Source organism: Aotus nancymaae, unplaced genomic scaffold (assembly GCF_030222135.1).
Source record: "Aotus nancymaae isolate 86718 unplaced genomic scaffold, 86718_ANA_hifiasm-v0.15.2.pri h1tg000058l, whole genome shotgun sequence".
In the NCBI taxonomy this organism is placed as follows: Eukaryota; Metazoa; Chordata; class Mammalia; order Primates; family Aotidae; genus Aotus; species Aotus nancymaae.
In genome coordinates, this window is record NW_026988472.1 from 18,141,355 (window position 1) to 18,156,250 (window position 14,896).

General features: G+C 39.2%; 1 protein-coding gene and 1 pseudogene across 4 annotated transcripts in view; both read right to left on the reverse strand.

The window, feature by feature from the left end:
• Window positions 1-550: 550 nt before the first annotated feature.
• The window catches only part of USP9X (ubiquitin specific peptidase 9 X-linked), a 156,184-nt gene continuing 141,838 nt past the window's right edge, over window positions 551-14,896 (reverse strand). For 2 of the 4 annotated variants that reach the window (XM_064364411.1, XM_064364410.1), the window contains exons 40-45: window positions 13,611-13,831; window positions 13,436-13,524; window positions 7,784-7,940; window positions 7,366-7,626; window positions 6,659-6,754; window positions 551-4,716 (exon numbers count right to left, since the gene is read on the reverse strand). In XM_064364411.1, the coding sequence (XP_064220481.1) occupies window positions 4,579-4,716; window positions 6,659-6,754; window positions 7,366-7,626; window positions 7,784-7,940; window positions 13,436-13,524; window positions 13,611-13,831 (962 nt within the window). In that variant the 3' untranslated portion in view covers window positions 551-4,578. The remainder of the gene's footprint in view (window positions 4,717-6,658; window positions 6,755-7,365; window positions 7,627-7,783; window positions 7,941-13,435; window positions 13,525-13,610; window positions 13,832-14,896) is intronic. The other 2 variants (XM_064364413.1, XM_064364412.1) reach the window with 1 other exon arrangement.
• On the reverse strand, window positions 7,948-11,323 carry LOC105714231 (keratin, type I cytoskeletal 18-like; annotated as a pseudogene).

The window sequence follows — 14,896 nt, forward strand, 5'->3', positions numbered from 1 at the left end:
TTCAGTTTAGATGTACTCATGTAGCTAAAAATAGTTGAAATACAGTCTAATCCAACTGGAAGGAGTTTTCCAAATTGCAGAATAGTTTTCCATTTAAAAAAAATCAGTGAAATTAAATCCAATGAAAATCTGAGATATGTCTTTTAGCAGTTCTTTAAGTCACCCAACTTTAGGAAAGCACGGCCAGGTTTCTGTGTAAATCTTATTTCCCTGGGACATGACAACAAAGAGCTATTTCTAGACACTAAAAAACAGCAGATGGAATATGCTAGAGTTAACTGAATTTTCACTTCTGTGGCTCCCCTCAAAACATGTGGTCTGCTTTATTTCCTATTTAAGAGAACTGTGAAACACCAGTTTGTCGAATCTTAAGTTTTAACTGTAAAGTCTGCAATTAGATTACAACTCCTTTCTTTGAGCTTCTTAGGTGCGAATCCACTTTTGATATAAACAATGACAGCTAAATTCCTCATAAACATTTCCCTTCAGCTCTATTACGCCTCTACCTTGTTTAGAAATCTTGTATTAATAAATAAAGGGAAAACCGAAATTTAATTTATAAAGTTTTATTTTTGTATATGTGCTAAATCTTAGGAACCGTGAACAATCTTCATGTCAGTCTGTTGGCTTGTAAAAGGCTAAGAAGTGCATGACTTGGGTGGTGAAATTTCCTTTTGGGAATCTGGATCTCAAAATAAATTTTCACACATTTGCAGCTTTAAAATGTGGTGCACCTTGCCCCCACTTCTCTTACACCTATAAATTTGGAGGGAAAGTGCTACATTTCTGCAAACGTAAAAATAATTGTTATAAACACAATCGGCAGCAAATTCTCAATACACTTAGCACTTCTGTAGTGTTTTATCACACTCAAAAACCTTATTTTCAAAAACTAAACACTCACATATGTGTAGGACCAATTCTGGTTGAATCCTACTATGAAACCAGTACTGTTTTTTTTCTTAGTAACACAAAAACTGGGGTGTGGGGGAGTGTTGTTTTCCTTTATCGGCAGTATGTAGTACCTTCAAACTAGAGACCAAAACTGGGCACTTACAATGAAAAGGCAATTTTTTTATCCAGCTAATAATCCTTAATAAGGCAGGATATATCCACCAAATTAGCCACAAAATTCAGCAAAGTAAAATAGCTCATGGGAGAACATAAGCTGACTAATAAACTGAAAGAACTACTTTGAAGTAGTCATCTGAATATTCACAGACTTGTTTTCATTTACAAATGTAAGTCAAATAAAAAAGCCTCCTCATCTTTCTAACCACTACTAGGATTAAGGATTTAAGTTATCATTCACTAAGTTAATCATGAAAAAAAATAGAAAACATTTTCATAATTCTAAATTTGTATACACAATAGCTAAAAGACACAAGGCTGGAAAATTATCACCAGGAGAAAAATCAATGAAAGAGAAAACCCCAAATATGCTATTTCTGCCTCTACAATGCTAAACATGAACATTCAGTTGGTGGAGGGCTTAGAAACAGCAGCAATATGGTTTTTACCAAGTTGTGCACTGAAATACTTAGATACAATAGGGCAAAAGCCCTTGTTCACACGGTTTTACAACTAAAATATCTTCAGTCTTTATGTTAACACATTCTACTTACTGTCTTCTATAATCATGTTATTTAGAATTCTGGGGGCTACTTCTTTCAAAGGAAGACTGGTGATTCTGCAAACATTTAAAATAGGAAATATATGGCTCAAAAAATCAGTTGAAGGATAACTAAATAATCCTTAGGCACTTTGAAGACTTGAAATTTAAAATGTGCCATTTATGTTCAGAAAGACCTCAAAATCACCATTATGTTGTTATAATAACATGCATCTTTAAATTTCTGGTTATACATTAATGCTTAAGAGTTAAATATAGAAAATAATTTGCACAAACAAAAATAACTCCATTCACTTTCTCTTGCTCCTGGTTACAACACAGACCACTCTTCCTCAAATGGAGACAAAAACGATTCATGAGCCCCTCACCTGCACAAGGGGGCTTGTAAATTCAAAGCAACCAAAGTTGGGCTCTTCTTCCAAGTAGAAATATTCACAGCCTTTTATATGTCAAGTTTTTTCTCATCTAGGAAGTCAATAAAGTTTTTAAGTACATTACATATTTTGTTAAGGAGCAGGAAATATATAAATCGCCTCTCAGATGGTGAGATGGTATACTTAACAATAGTAACTCCTCCAAATAGTTATTTCACTCATTGAAGGAGCTTGAAACCGACAAACTTTTAAATTAAAAAACTATCAACTGGAGCCAGGTGTGGTGGCTCATGCCTGTAATCTCAGCACTCTGGGAGGGCAAGGCGGGTGGATCACCTGAGGTCAGGAGTTCAAGACCAGCCTGGCCAACACGGTGAAACCCCGTCTCTACAAAAAAAACAAATTAGCTGGACGTGGTAGTGGGCACCTGTAATCCCAGCTACTTGGGAGGCTGAGGCAGAAGAATCACTTGAACCTGGGAGACGGAGGTTGTAGTGAGCTGAGATTGTGCCATTGCACTCCAGCCTGGGCAACAGAGCGAGACTCTGTCTCCAAAACAAAACCAATTGGAATTGCAAATACTGTTGACTTTCACTCCAACTTAAAAAACTATCTGGTGTCAAAATTTCCTATTACAGGAACACCTAGAAGCACAGGTTGACTATATAGAGTACTACAAATAAGATACCCAAAGCTTTATCTTAAATACCTGCCCCTTTTAATCACAAAATAATGCAATGCTCTATTGATTCTGCTTTGTTCAGTTCCAGCTGTAGCCTTGACAAAACATGTCCCTATTAACTGAATTGTAAAAAATACAACCAAGCTTGTGCTCATTAAATATACATGTATATAAAAAACATACAAAAAGTACAAGATTATGTTAGGAAACTTTTACAGTGTCAACATCCTGATTTCTCAATATCCTCAGTAAAGGGCCAAAGGTCAAATCTTTCTGTGCACAAAAACTGAACGTGACTGAAATCCTGAATCGGTGTCATGCCTAGGCAGGCTATGCACAGAATGAATTTTAATATCCAGTCCTCTTTAAAAAAAGGACAAAAAAGTAACCAAAAAAAACCAAAAACACACCACAGGACAAAAAGTTCTTCTTAAATCAAATTCTATTTGTGAATTCAGCAAAATAATTTCTATAAAATAAAACAGCAAAATATTTAAATAGAATACGGTGGGCTGTATCTGTTTGCAGGGGTATTTGGTTTTTAGACAGGTTCCGAAAAATTACACACATTCAAGTTACCAATTCTTTTAAATACAGTATTAACTGAGGAGTTCCTTATTTTTAATCAAATGTTTATTCTGAAATCGTGGTATCTCAATTATATTAACTAACCAGTAGTTTCTTTTTTAATTAGACCCTGCTTTGAACGTTAGACTTTCTGGAATAATGGAGAAGGAGCTAGGACAATTCTTGCTTTCAAGTAAAATTGTGACTGAGCAGAAAATCAGCCAGCTATCTTGGTGCAGAGAGGTACTCCAAGTACTGTGGGGTTCTGATGACTTCCACGTCACTGGGATCCAGCAGAAGGAAAGTTTTAGAAGATTCACCTAATAAAGTCTACCAAAGAAATAAAACAAGCACACCAAATACAGTCTTCTATTATGCTCCAGCATCTTGGCATAGCAAATTTTTGCATATTTGTTTTAAATCTTTTAAAATTCCCATTACTGATACTTAAGTGTTCTTTATCCCACCCAGAGATTGAACTGTCAAACATTATATATAAGGAACATATGTGCAACTGAAAACAGCTTGCTTGTCACATTTCTCCCCTTGTTTTATATTTTAATATTCTAGGTGTAAGAAGTAAAAGCTCTGAGTAATACAGCTGTCACTTCTTGGACAACTGCTGTCATTATGGTAACTTTTTCCTCATTGGCTACACTAACTTGGTGTGAAGCCATGCTAAATGTTACAGCATAACTATAGCTTCAAAGTGATTAACCTAGTATCAGAATAAAAAGGCAATGAAAAAAACCTAGAAACAGTGTTACATCACCAATTTTCCACATCAACCAAATAATTTAAAGGGTACCAGCCTTACATTGCTCATAGCAAAATTGACTCCAGTGGCAAAGAATTAACATGAAACTATTGGTGTGGCTGACATGGATGGGCTCTGTTTTGTTGCTGCTGTTTTTTTTTTTGTAAAGGAGCTGATTCTACTGCCATGAGGCAGGCAACACTGGTTGCAGAGTGCAGTGGGTATAACAAGAAAATTAACTTTTGTAGTTTTTGTAGATCTGTGAGTCTCAACAAGAAAAAAGTTTCTTGCTTAAGAATTAACAGTCAACATTAATATACTATATACACCTTTGCCATTTACACATTAGCATCAGGCCATTTATTACAAAACACTATACACTTTCCACTGCAGGCGGGTTATATATTGACAGCAAATTTCTGCAGATAAGACAGTGAATAAACTCTCCACTCCATGTTGATTAGGAATAGTTTTTCTAGTTTTAAATATTAGCCAGACACAGAAAAAGGTTGGACTGTAAGGCCTGGGTGCACAGTCTTGATGGAACCAGTTCATTATGTGCATTTCACTGATCCTTGGTTTGAGGTGGGGATACTTCTTCACTGCCTTCATAATTTTCTTGTGCTCGTTGGCCAGTTCTCTGAGGGTTGTTCATGTGATGTGCTGCTGGGCCTGTATATGGCTGTCCATGCACATGATTATTCTAGGAAAGGAGAAGAGATCTGCATGTTAAAACTTTTCACATAGTAAAACAACTTCAAAACCATGGTCCGAAGTCTCTGGAAATATAAACTTTTATTCTTGGGACTTACTCTGTAAATACCCTTGCGCTACTATAGTGCAAAAACAAAACAAAACAAACAAACAAAAAAGGCCTGAAAGAGAAAAACAAAGTGTAAATGCAAACCCCACTGCTCTGAATAAGAGCAGTGACTGTGTAGGTCCACAGAAATCTTTGGCCAAAGTGATTTTCAGTGCCAAAAATTATTTAGACTCAAGTCTGGCAAATAAAGGATTAACCCACTGTTGCTCTTGGTAAAAAATTGTCAGAGAATGATCTGTGAGCATCTGTTGAGTCTTCCACATGCTAAATCCGACTGATTAACCATGATATGAGATCTGCAGAAGCAGTAACCCTGAACTCACAATAATGCTGATTAAAAACAGAACAATGTTCAAGATGATAAAGTAACCAGGCATGATTAACATAGAGTTTTCTCAGGGCCAAACTAAGTTAAACTTCCTTGTAGATTTGGTTCCCTAACCTTTTTAAACATCTGAACCCTACAGTGCTCTCATTTCTCTGTACATACTCCATCAGCCAAGCCAAGATTTTAGGCTTTTTTTTTTTTTCCCCTTTTTTTGAAAGGGAACCTTGCTCTGTCTCCAGGCTAGAGGGTAGTGGTGTGATCTTGGCTCAGTGCAACCTCTGCCTCCCAGGTTGAAGCAATTCTCTTGCCTCAACCTCCCAAGTAGCTGGGATTACAGGCATGCGTCACCATGCCCGGCTTTTTTTTTTTTTTTTTTTAAAGACAGAATCTCACTCTGTTGCCCAGGCTGGAGTGCAGTGGCACAATCTTGGCTCACTGCAACCTCTGTCTTCCGGGTTCAAGCAATTCTCCTGCTTCAGCCTCCTGAGTAGCTGGGACTACAAGCATGTGCCACCATGCCCGACTAATTTATTTTTACTAGAGACAGGGTTTCACCATGTTGGCCAGGCTAGTCTCGAACTCCTGCCTTGTGATCCACCTGCCTTGGCCTCCCAAAGCGCTAGGATTACAGGTGTGAGCCACCATGCCCGGCCAGGCTTTACTTTCTATAGATGAAAATAAATATGCTGAATGTGTACTTCCTAACTATTCAGTTTGCTTGTATGTACACACTGAAATGTAACAAAGAATGCCTGAAATGATGTTTCTCAAAGTATGGTTCCTGGACCACCAGCAGTATCACTTGGGAACTTGTTAGAAATGCACATCTTCCAGCCCCCTTGTAGACCTATGAAATTAGACACTCTGGGGTAGCATCCAGCCCTCTGCTGGAGCAAGCCTCCCAAGGGAGACTCATGCCTGTTCAAGTTTGAGTACCACTGCCTCACAAGAGCTGATTTAGTTGCATTTTGGTTTCAGAAAGAAAAAGTTCTCATTTAGAATGTTTCTTTATCTAATTTCATTTGCTATTTATTTACTTTACAGTTAATCACCTATGAAACCCAAATCCTTTTTTTTTTCCAGTTATTTTTACCATTACTGAAACCTGTGGCTAAGTAACCAAGGACTTCTTACTTCATTGCCATATCTTAGTATCTTTAAAATCCAGGTGAAGATTTCGCCTCATAGTAAATGTCACCATAATCCTCTGCACTAAACAATGATCATTTTATGTTGACATAATTTCTCACATAGTTTTATTAACTACTAGCACAAGAGGGATACCTTCTTGACAAGGAAAACCCTACAGGGGTTAAGTTGAAACATGTTGCACCATGACCCCCACTCCAAACCATTCTTCTACTGATCATGCTCCCAAAGCTAGTCTACATAATCCTGTTACTTTGTAGTCACAACAAAAAATTGAGCCATCCTCTAAAATTAAGCATAAAACCTAGTTCTAGGGGATAAAATCACAAACTGACTCCTGTTTACCTGTTGATACTGAGATCCAGGTGAATGGGGGTACAATGGGGCATCTTCAGGTGGAGGCGACTCATGTTCATCTGGGGCATCTTGGTCATCTGGCTCCTAATTTTGAATATTTCAAGATACAGAATTATGTAGGCGAACTCAAGTTTATTTTTAACCTTTTCTATTTGAAATAAATTTTAAAAACTACAAAACTGACTCATTAGCAACTTTTACTGCAAATAAATTGAAAACAAACAAATAAAAAAAACTGATATGCATTCTCTTAGAAATACTATATCTCAGGCAATTTCACAGAAATTTCTCCAAAGGAAGGCTCCCTCGTTTGCTTAAGATGACACAGAATAAACATTTTTCTTATCTTTTTTTTTGAGACGGAGTTTTACTCTTGTCACCCAGGCTGGAGTGCAATGGCACAATGTTCACTCACAGCAACCTCCGCCTCCTCAGATGAGATTACAGGCGCCCGCCACCACGCCCGGCTAATTTTTGTATTTTTAGTAGAGATGGGGATTCGCCATGTTGGCCAGGCTGCTCTTGAACTCCTGACCTCAGGTGATCCACCCACCTCGGCCTCCCAAAGTGCTGGGATTACAAGCATGAGCCACCACGCCCAGCCGAATAAACATTTTTCAAAGCCCAAAACTTCAACACAATCTTTTAATAATATCATTAATACATAAACACTGGCCTATAAAATAAAGAATTACTTTGCTCTCTTCCATTTCTATCTGCTGCACACTGGTGGCTTTTTTTACCTCCTCTGGACAGAGTTCACAAGCTTTAGCAAGTGTCATCCTAGCACTATGTGATCTCTCCAAGAAATAACCATTTGATGTCTCATTGCTTTGCACTGGGGGAGACCAATTGTTGTAAGTGTACTGAGGATTGCCAGTATATGGTCTTCTTTCAAGTTCATCTCCAAGCCATTCCACCGCCCAGGTCCACTTTCTTTTAAGATCTCCATTTCCCTGAAAAAGAAAATAAAATCATATATATAAGAGGATTTGGAATACTTCAAAGTTAACTTAAAATGATGACCCCAAGTTCTCATGATTCTCTTCTTTTAAAATACAATCCTTAATTCTGATTAAGAGTTCTACAAAATTATAAGAACAAGATCCTCACCTGCAAGATTTGGTAAGCAACAGGACAGTTACTAAATAGAGCTACCATACATTTTATACACTGGTATGCTCTTTTTTGATAGTGATTCTTAGAGCGCTGGATTGTGTCAAACAGCCCATCTCGGTCATCTGGAATTCCTTTCAGTGCATTATGGATTCTGAAAGAGAACCAGATATCAAAGAAAAACGTCTAAAATCTAATATATACTGAGTGCCTACTATGTGCCACGCAATAACGTCTTTGATTTAGTCATTTAATCTAACACTAGACAGTACATACTATTATTAAACCTTTTAACAGATGAGAAAATTGGCACAGAGTTACACAGCTTGCTGAGGCCATACAGCTGCGCTCTTATTAACTTATTACCAATCCAAAATAATTCTGCCATGTATGTAATTTAAACACATTGCCTGAAGTGAATTCAGTACACTCAAAAGTATGCAAATTTTTAAATAGTAACTAAGTTATGACTGCTGTAGTCAAAAATAATTTGCTATACATCAATACCTTTTATAAAACTGCATCTCTGAAGGCAAGTTAGGATTCAGTGACATAATTTGGAGGTACAGTATTCAAATTCTAATAATGCAAATACATGGCAGGCAAAGCATTCTGACAGGCAATAGTACAATTTGTATGATTTGCCAATAACACAGGATTTCATTTCAGCTCTTCTCAAACTACAACAGAGTAAATAATACCTAGCCAACTAGTTCCTATCTTTCCCTGAAATAACTAACTTAAAACAAGATTGTAGGGGCACAAACATGCCTTCTTTTGTGTTAAAAATATTATGTGTCAGTAAATAAAATGTGGTGTATATATATCTATAAATTATCCAGATATAATGACATGTAACATGGATGGATCTGAAAACATTACATTAAATGAAAGAAGTCAGACACACAAATTGCATGATTTCATTTTTATGAAATGTCTACAATAGGCAAATCCATAGAGACAGCAGATTAGTGGTTGCTGGGGCTGGAAGGAATGGTGAGTGACTGCTTAATTGGGTACAACTTTCCTTTTGGGGTAATAAAAATGTTCTGGAATCAGATAGTAGTAATGGCTATATAACATTGTGAATGTACTAAAAGTCACCGAATTGTATACTTTAAAATGGTTGAAATGATGAATTTTATGTTATGTAAATTTTACCTCAATTAGAAAACACAACCTGGACACTGAGAATTTAAGATTCTAATGTACACTATGGTATTTTACTTAATAGAATGTTTCAATTCAAAAAGATTTTTTTCCTCCATCAACTGCATTCATGATTTCCAAACAGATTACTTCAGCAATTTTGCAAAGCTTAATCATTTCAGATAAATCAACCATGTCCACGCCTTCTTGCTGTTTAATCTGAAACACTACATATAAATTGCTTTTATCTTCTGTTTTTTCAGGTGATAATGAAGTGCTAAATCAGTATTTCTGCCATACCATATTTTCTCCCCATTAGTATCAACTGTTCTCAAATGCCATTTTTATTAATACTAACTTCACTTGCCTTATTACCTGATGCCAAGCAGCGCTGGGCACATGGTAGACACTCCATAAATAGTTGAACGCTGTTCACTGAATGAACTAAAAGCTCATTATGAGAAAGTATTTTCACGTTTGGCGTTTGGGTCAGTGATTCACATAACAATATCTTTTTTTTTTTTTTTTTTTTTTTGAGACAGTGTTACCCAGGCTGGAGTGCAATGGTGCGATCTCGGCTCACTGCAACCTCCGCCTCCTGGGTTCAGGCAATTCTCCTGCCTCAGCCTCCCGAGTAGCTGGGATTACAGGCACGCGCCACCATGCCCAGCTAATTTTTTTTGTATTTTTAGTAGAGATGGGGTTTCACCTTGTTGACCAGGATGGTCTCGATCTCTTGACCTCGTGATCCGCCTCAGCCTCCCAAAGTGCTGGGATTACAGGCGTGAGCCACTGCGCCCGGCCAACAATATCTTATCTGATTACACAAAAATGTAATTTTCACATTTACTCTAGCATATATGTCTTAGTCATTAACACTTGCTCTAATCAAACAAGAGCTAAGATGTGATTAACTGGTTCAAAACTGTAAGTGCTTATAGAATTTTTTTTTTTTGACCTCTGAACTTTTTATTGGCCTCCTGCTCCCCAAAGGGTCCCCTGCTTCTGCTGGCCTAATGTCTCAGAACTTTGGTGTCGTTGGTCTCAGACATCACTTTGCCATCCACTATCTGGCGGGTGGTGGTCTTTTGGATGGTTTGCATGGAGTTGCTGCTGTTTAGGGCATCACTAAGACTGAAGTCCTCGCCATCTTCCAGCAGGCGGCGGTAGGTGGCGATCTCAGCCTCCAGCTTGACCTTGATGTTCAGCAGAGCCTCGTACTCCTGGGCCTGGCGCTGTCCCTCTGCCCGGGTCTGTGCCAGCTCTGACTCCAGGTGCAGCAGGATCCCTTGAGCTGCTCCATCTGCAGGGCATAGCGGGCCTCCACCTCCCTCAGGCTGTTCTCCAAGCTGATCTTTGTATTTCTCATGGAGTCCAGGTCGATCTCCAAGAACTGGACCGTACGTCTCAGCTCTGTGAGCATCATCTCAGCAGCTTCAACCTCAGTGGACCGTGTGGTGACCACTATGGTGCTCTCCTCAATCAGCTGAGTCCAGTACTTGTCCAGCTCCTCTCGGTTCTTCCGAGCCAGCTCGTCATATTGAGCTCGGATTTCTGCCATGATCTGGGCGAGGTCCTGAGATTTGGGGGCATCTACCTCCACGGTCAACCCAGAGCTGGCAATCTGGGCTTGTAGGCAGTTTACTTCCTCTTCATGGTTCTTCTTCATGAAGAGCAGCTCCTCCTTGAGAGCCTCGATCTCTGTCTCCAGCTGCAGCCGAGTGACATTGGTGTCATCGATGACCTTGCGGAGACCATGGATGTTGCTCTCCACAGACTGGCGCATGGCCAGCTGTCTCATGCTTGACTCTAAAGTCATCAGCAGCAAGACGGGCATTGTCAATCTGCAGAACGATGCGGGCATTGTCCACAGTATTTGTGAAGATCTGAGCCCTGAGGTCCTTGATGGTCTTGAAGTTATGGCCCCAGTCTCTGACCTGGGGTCCCTTCTTCTCCAGGTGCTCCCGGATTTTGCTCTCCAGCTTCCAGTTCTCGGTCTCCAGGATCCTCACTTTGTCCAGGTAGGAGGCCAGGCGGTTGTTCAGGATTTGCATGGTCTCCTTCTCGTTCTGGATGCCTCCCACTCCTCCCAGACCCCTGGCCATCCCCGCGGCCAGGCCCCTGACCCCCATGCTGCTCCGGAAGCTGGCGGAGCGCGTCACGGAGATGCGGGAACCAGAACCCCCGGCGCCTGCATAGACGCTGGCCGCGCTGCTGACCGGCTGGGCGCCGTAGCTGGGCACCCGGATGGAGCCCACGGACCGGCAGTTGGTGGAGAAGGTGGAGCAAGTGGTGAAGCTCATGCTGCCCAGGGAGGAGAGCGAGAGGACAGGACTCAGGCTTTGCCGACAACCCAGAATTTTCTTTTTTAAAAAAAATAGAGAAGGCCGGGAGCGGTGGCTCACGCCTATAATCCCAGCACCTTGGGAGGCCGAGGCGGGTGGATCACAAGGTCAAGAGATCGAGACCATCCTGGTCAACAAGGTGAAACCCCGTCTCTACTAAAAATACAAAAATTAGCTGGGCATGGTGGTGCGCGCCTGTAATCCCAGATACTTGGGAGGCTGAGGCAGGAGAATTGCCTGAACCCAGGAGGCGGAGGTTGCGGTGAGCCGAGATCGCGCCATTGCACTCCAGTCTGGGTAACAACAGTGAAACTCTGCCTCAAAAAATAAATACATAAATAAATAAAATAAAAATAAAATAAAAAAACAGAGCCAAGATCTTGCTATGTTGGTCAAGCTGGCCTCGAACACCTGGCCTCAAATGATTCTTCTGCCTTGGCCTCTCAAAGTGCTTATTACAGGGTGAGCCACTGTTCCCAGAAATACGCATTTTAAAAAAAGAAAACAGTAAAAGTTAGATTTCATTAAAATCAACTCTGAAGAAAGCTTTCAAATCCTATGAACATATTTAGAAGGCCACTGAATATTGCTTGAATAAATGGCTTTAATTTTGAGCTACTATCTTTTGTGTCTCATGAAAACTGATTTTTGGTTTAATGCTATTTTTACAGTATTTGTTTGTAATCTATTATGGTAAATTTGGAGATAATTTGAAAAATACTAAGTTACAAATTCTGGTATTCGCAATCCCCACTAAAACTCCAGATTGTAACTTCTCTTTAAGCATTTTGTTGTTACAGATCTAGTTTTTGAGTTTATTACATTGACAGATGGGAGGCAAACTGCAATACAGACTTTGAATTGTTTCCCCAAATTAACTATTATACTATCTTCCATGTGGGAAGGGAAGTTATAAAACCGGGCACAGCTGTCAACTAATACCATAATTTACCATCAATTATATAACTCTTGGGATTAAAGATAACATATTCAACTTTTACTACAAAAAAAAAAAAATAGAAAAATTCTCATGAAAGTCTGAGAGCCAGTTAAGCTGGATAACCTTAGTTCTCAAGGGGAAAAAAGTTAAAATTCTAAAACTTCTCATAAAAAACTAATTATAATTGATCTCTATTCATGAATTCTGTATTTGCGAATCTGCCTACTTCCTAAACTTTATAACTGCAAAATCAATCCTCAAGGTGCTTTCTAGGTCATATGTGGACACATGCGGAGCAGTAAAAGATATATCAAGTTGTCCAACACAATCATTCCTAGATGAAGTCCAAAAGTGATATTCTATCATGTTTCAGCTTAAACTGTAAACAAGTGTCCTTCTTCGTGCCACATTTTCCACGTATTTGTGCTTTTGTTGGTTATTTTTATGTTGAAAATGACCCCTAAGTACATAATGTTGAAGTTCTGTCTAATGTTCCTAAGCACAAGGTGGCTGTGATGTGCCTTATGGGGAATGTGTTAAAAAAGCTTGAGTTGAGCCTTAAGTTATAGAGCTGTTGGCTGCGAACTTAATGAGTCAACAATATATATTAAATGACTTTAAGTAGAAACACACATAAAACAAGGTTATGTATTGAACTGGTTGATAAAAATGTAAACAGAAGCTTATAGAAATCTAATTCTCTATTTTCTCCTAGGAGTAATGGTTCAGTATTTGCTAACTCAGTGTCTGTGGTGACTTTACAGAATATAAATACCATGAAAAATGGAAACTGTACTTAGCTAGGAATTACTTTTAAATATACTATTTGTGACTAATGACTACTTTAAGTTACTTGAAATGACTAGTTCTAAAATAAATGTAATTTAGTCATAAAATAATCCTAGGGCATCATTAATGAAATTCAAATATTTACCAAAAGCCCAAGCTAGCTCTTAATTTAAAAAAAAAAAAAATCAATCTAAAGAAAAGGCTTATTAAGTATGAAACTTAGGTAATGAGAGAATAATAAAAAAGGAAAAATTCTGAGGAAAGGGGGAGAACTTGTTATTTACCCTTGTCCTAGGTTTCAGTTTAAGATAAAACACTCACTAGAACTCCAATAGGCTTAAAAAAAAAATGTGGTGACTGGCAATTTCAGTTACGTCTAACACCTGGGCAAGCCTAACTGTTTCCAGTAACAAAAAGAGTATCCACCTGTGAGTTTGCCAGGAGTCCTCAATCAGTAAGATTTGCAAAAGCAGATCCAAATACGGCCGCAGTTCATAGGTATAGGAATATGCAACCTAAAAACAAGTAAGACATGGTGAATAACTTAATGAAAGGAGTAACAAATCAAATTATAAACATACAAAGGTTATTTTCCTTTTACCTGCCACAGAAGTTCACTGAGGACAGTAGATGAAAACTGAGGATTTTCCCAGCAGCAAAAACGAAGCAATTTGACAGTTTCCTCTGAATTACTGCAGTCTTCAATGATTTTCTTCACATAACTTGTTCTCACAAATAAAATGTCTGCCACATTCTGCTGAATTGGCATTATAGGTTGTGATAAATTAGGATCACCAAAAGGATTGGGAAGAGGAGGATTACCTAGAATACAGATTTGTCACCAATAAAAAATAAGCTTCTCCACAATAATAGTACACAACTTTCACGATAGAAAATAGCCTATACTTTTTTTTTTTTTTTTAAGATGGAGTCTTGCTCTGTCACCCAGGCTGGAGTGCAGTGGTGCGATCTCGGCTCACTGCAAATCTGGCCTCCTGAGTTCAAGCAATTCTCCTGCCTCAGCCTTCCAAATAGCTGGGACTACAGGTGCGCACCACCACACGCGATCCACCACACCTGGCCAAATGTTTTATTTTAGAAAAATAACATATTAAATCAAGTTTCCCAAGCACAATAAGAAAGTAACATTATGCATTATAATGATCAGATATACTGAGATGTAAAAATGCAAACTCTAAATACAAAAAATATTTTTGTTTTGGACACTTGGTCTCACTCTGTCACCCAGACTGGAGTGCAGTGGTGTCACCATAGCTCACTGCAGCCTTGATCTCCTGGGCTGAAGTGATTCTCCCACTTCAGTCTCCTGAGTAGCTGGGACTACAGGCACATGCCACCACACCCAGCTAACTTTCCTGTTGTTAATTTTTAGTAGCGATGAAGTCTCACTGTTGCCCAGGCTCAACCTCTTGAGCTTGAGTGATCCTCCTGCCTTGGCCTCCCGCAAAGCGTAGGGATTACAGGCATGAGCCACTGACCCCAGCCTAAGAAGTTAATTCTTTTTTTTTTTTTTTTTTTTGAGACAGTGTCTCGCTCTGTCACCCAGGCTGGAGTGCAGTGGCACGATCTCGGCTCACTGTAACCTCTGCCCCCCAGGTTCAAGCGATTCTGGTACCTCAGCCTCCCGAGTAGTTGGGATTACAGGCGCCCACTACCACGCCTAGCTAATTTTTGCATTTTTAGTAGAGACAGTGTTTCACCATGTAGACCAGGCTGGTTTCAATCTCCTGATCTCAGGCGATCCGCCCGCCTCAGCCTCCCAATGTGCTGGGATTACAGGTGTGAACCACTGTGCCTGGCCTAAAAAGTTAATTCTTAAACTATTTCATAAATAAGGTATCAACCTCAGTGACAAGGAGACAGAAA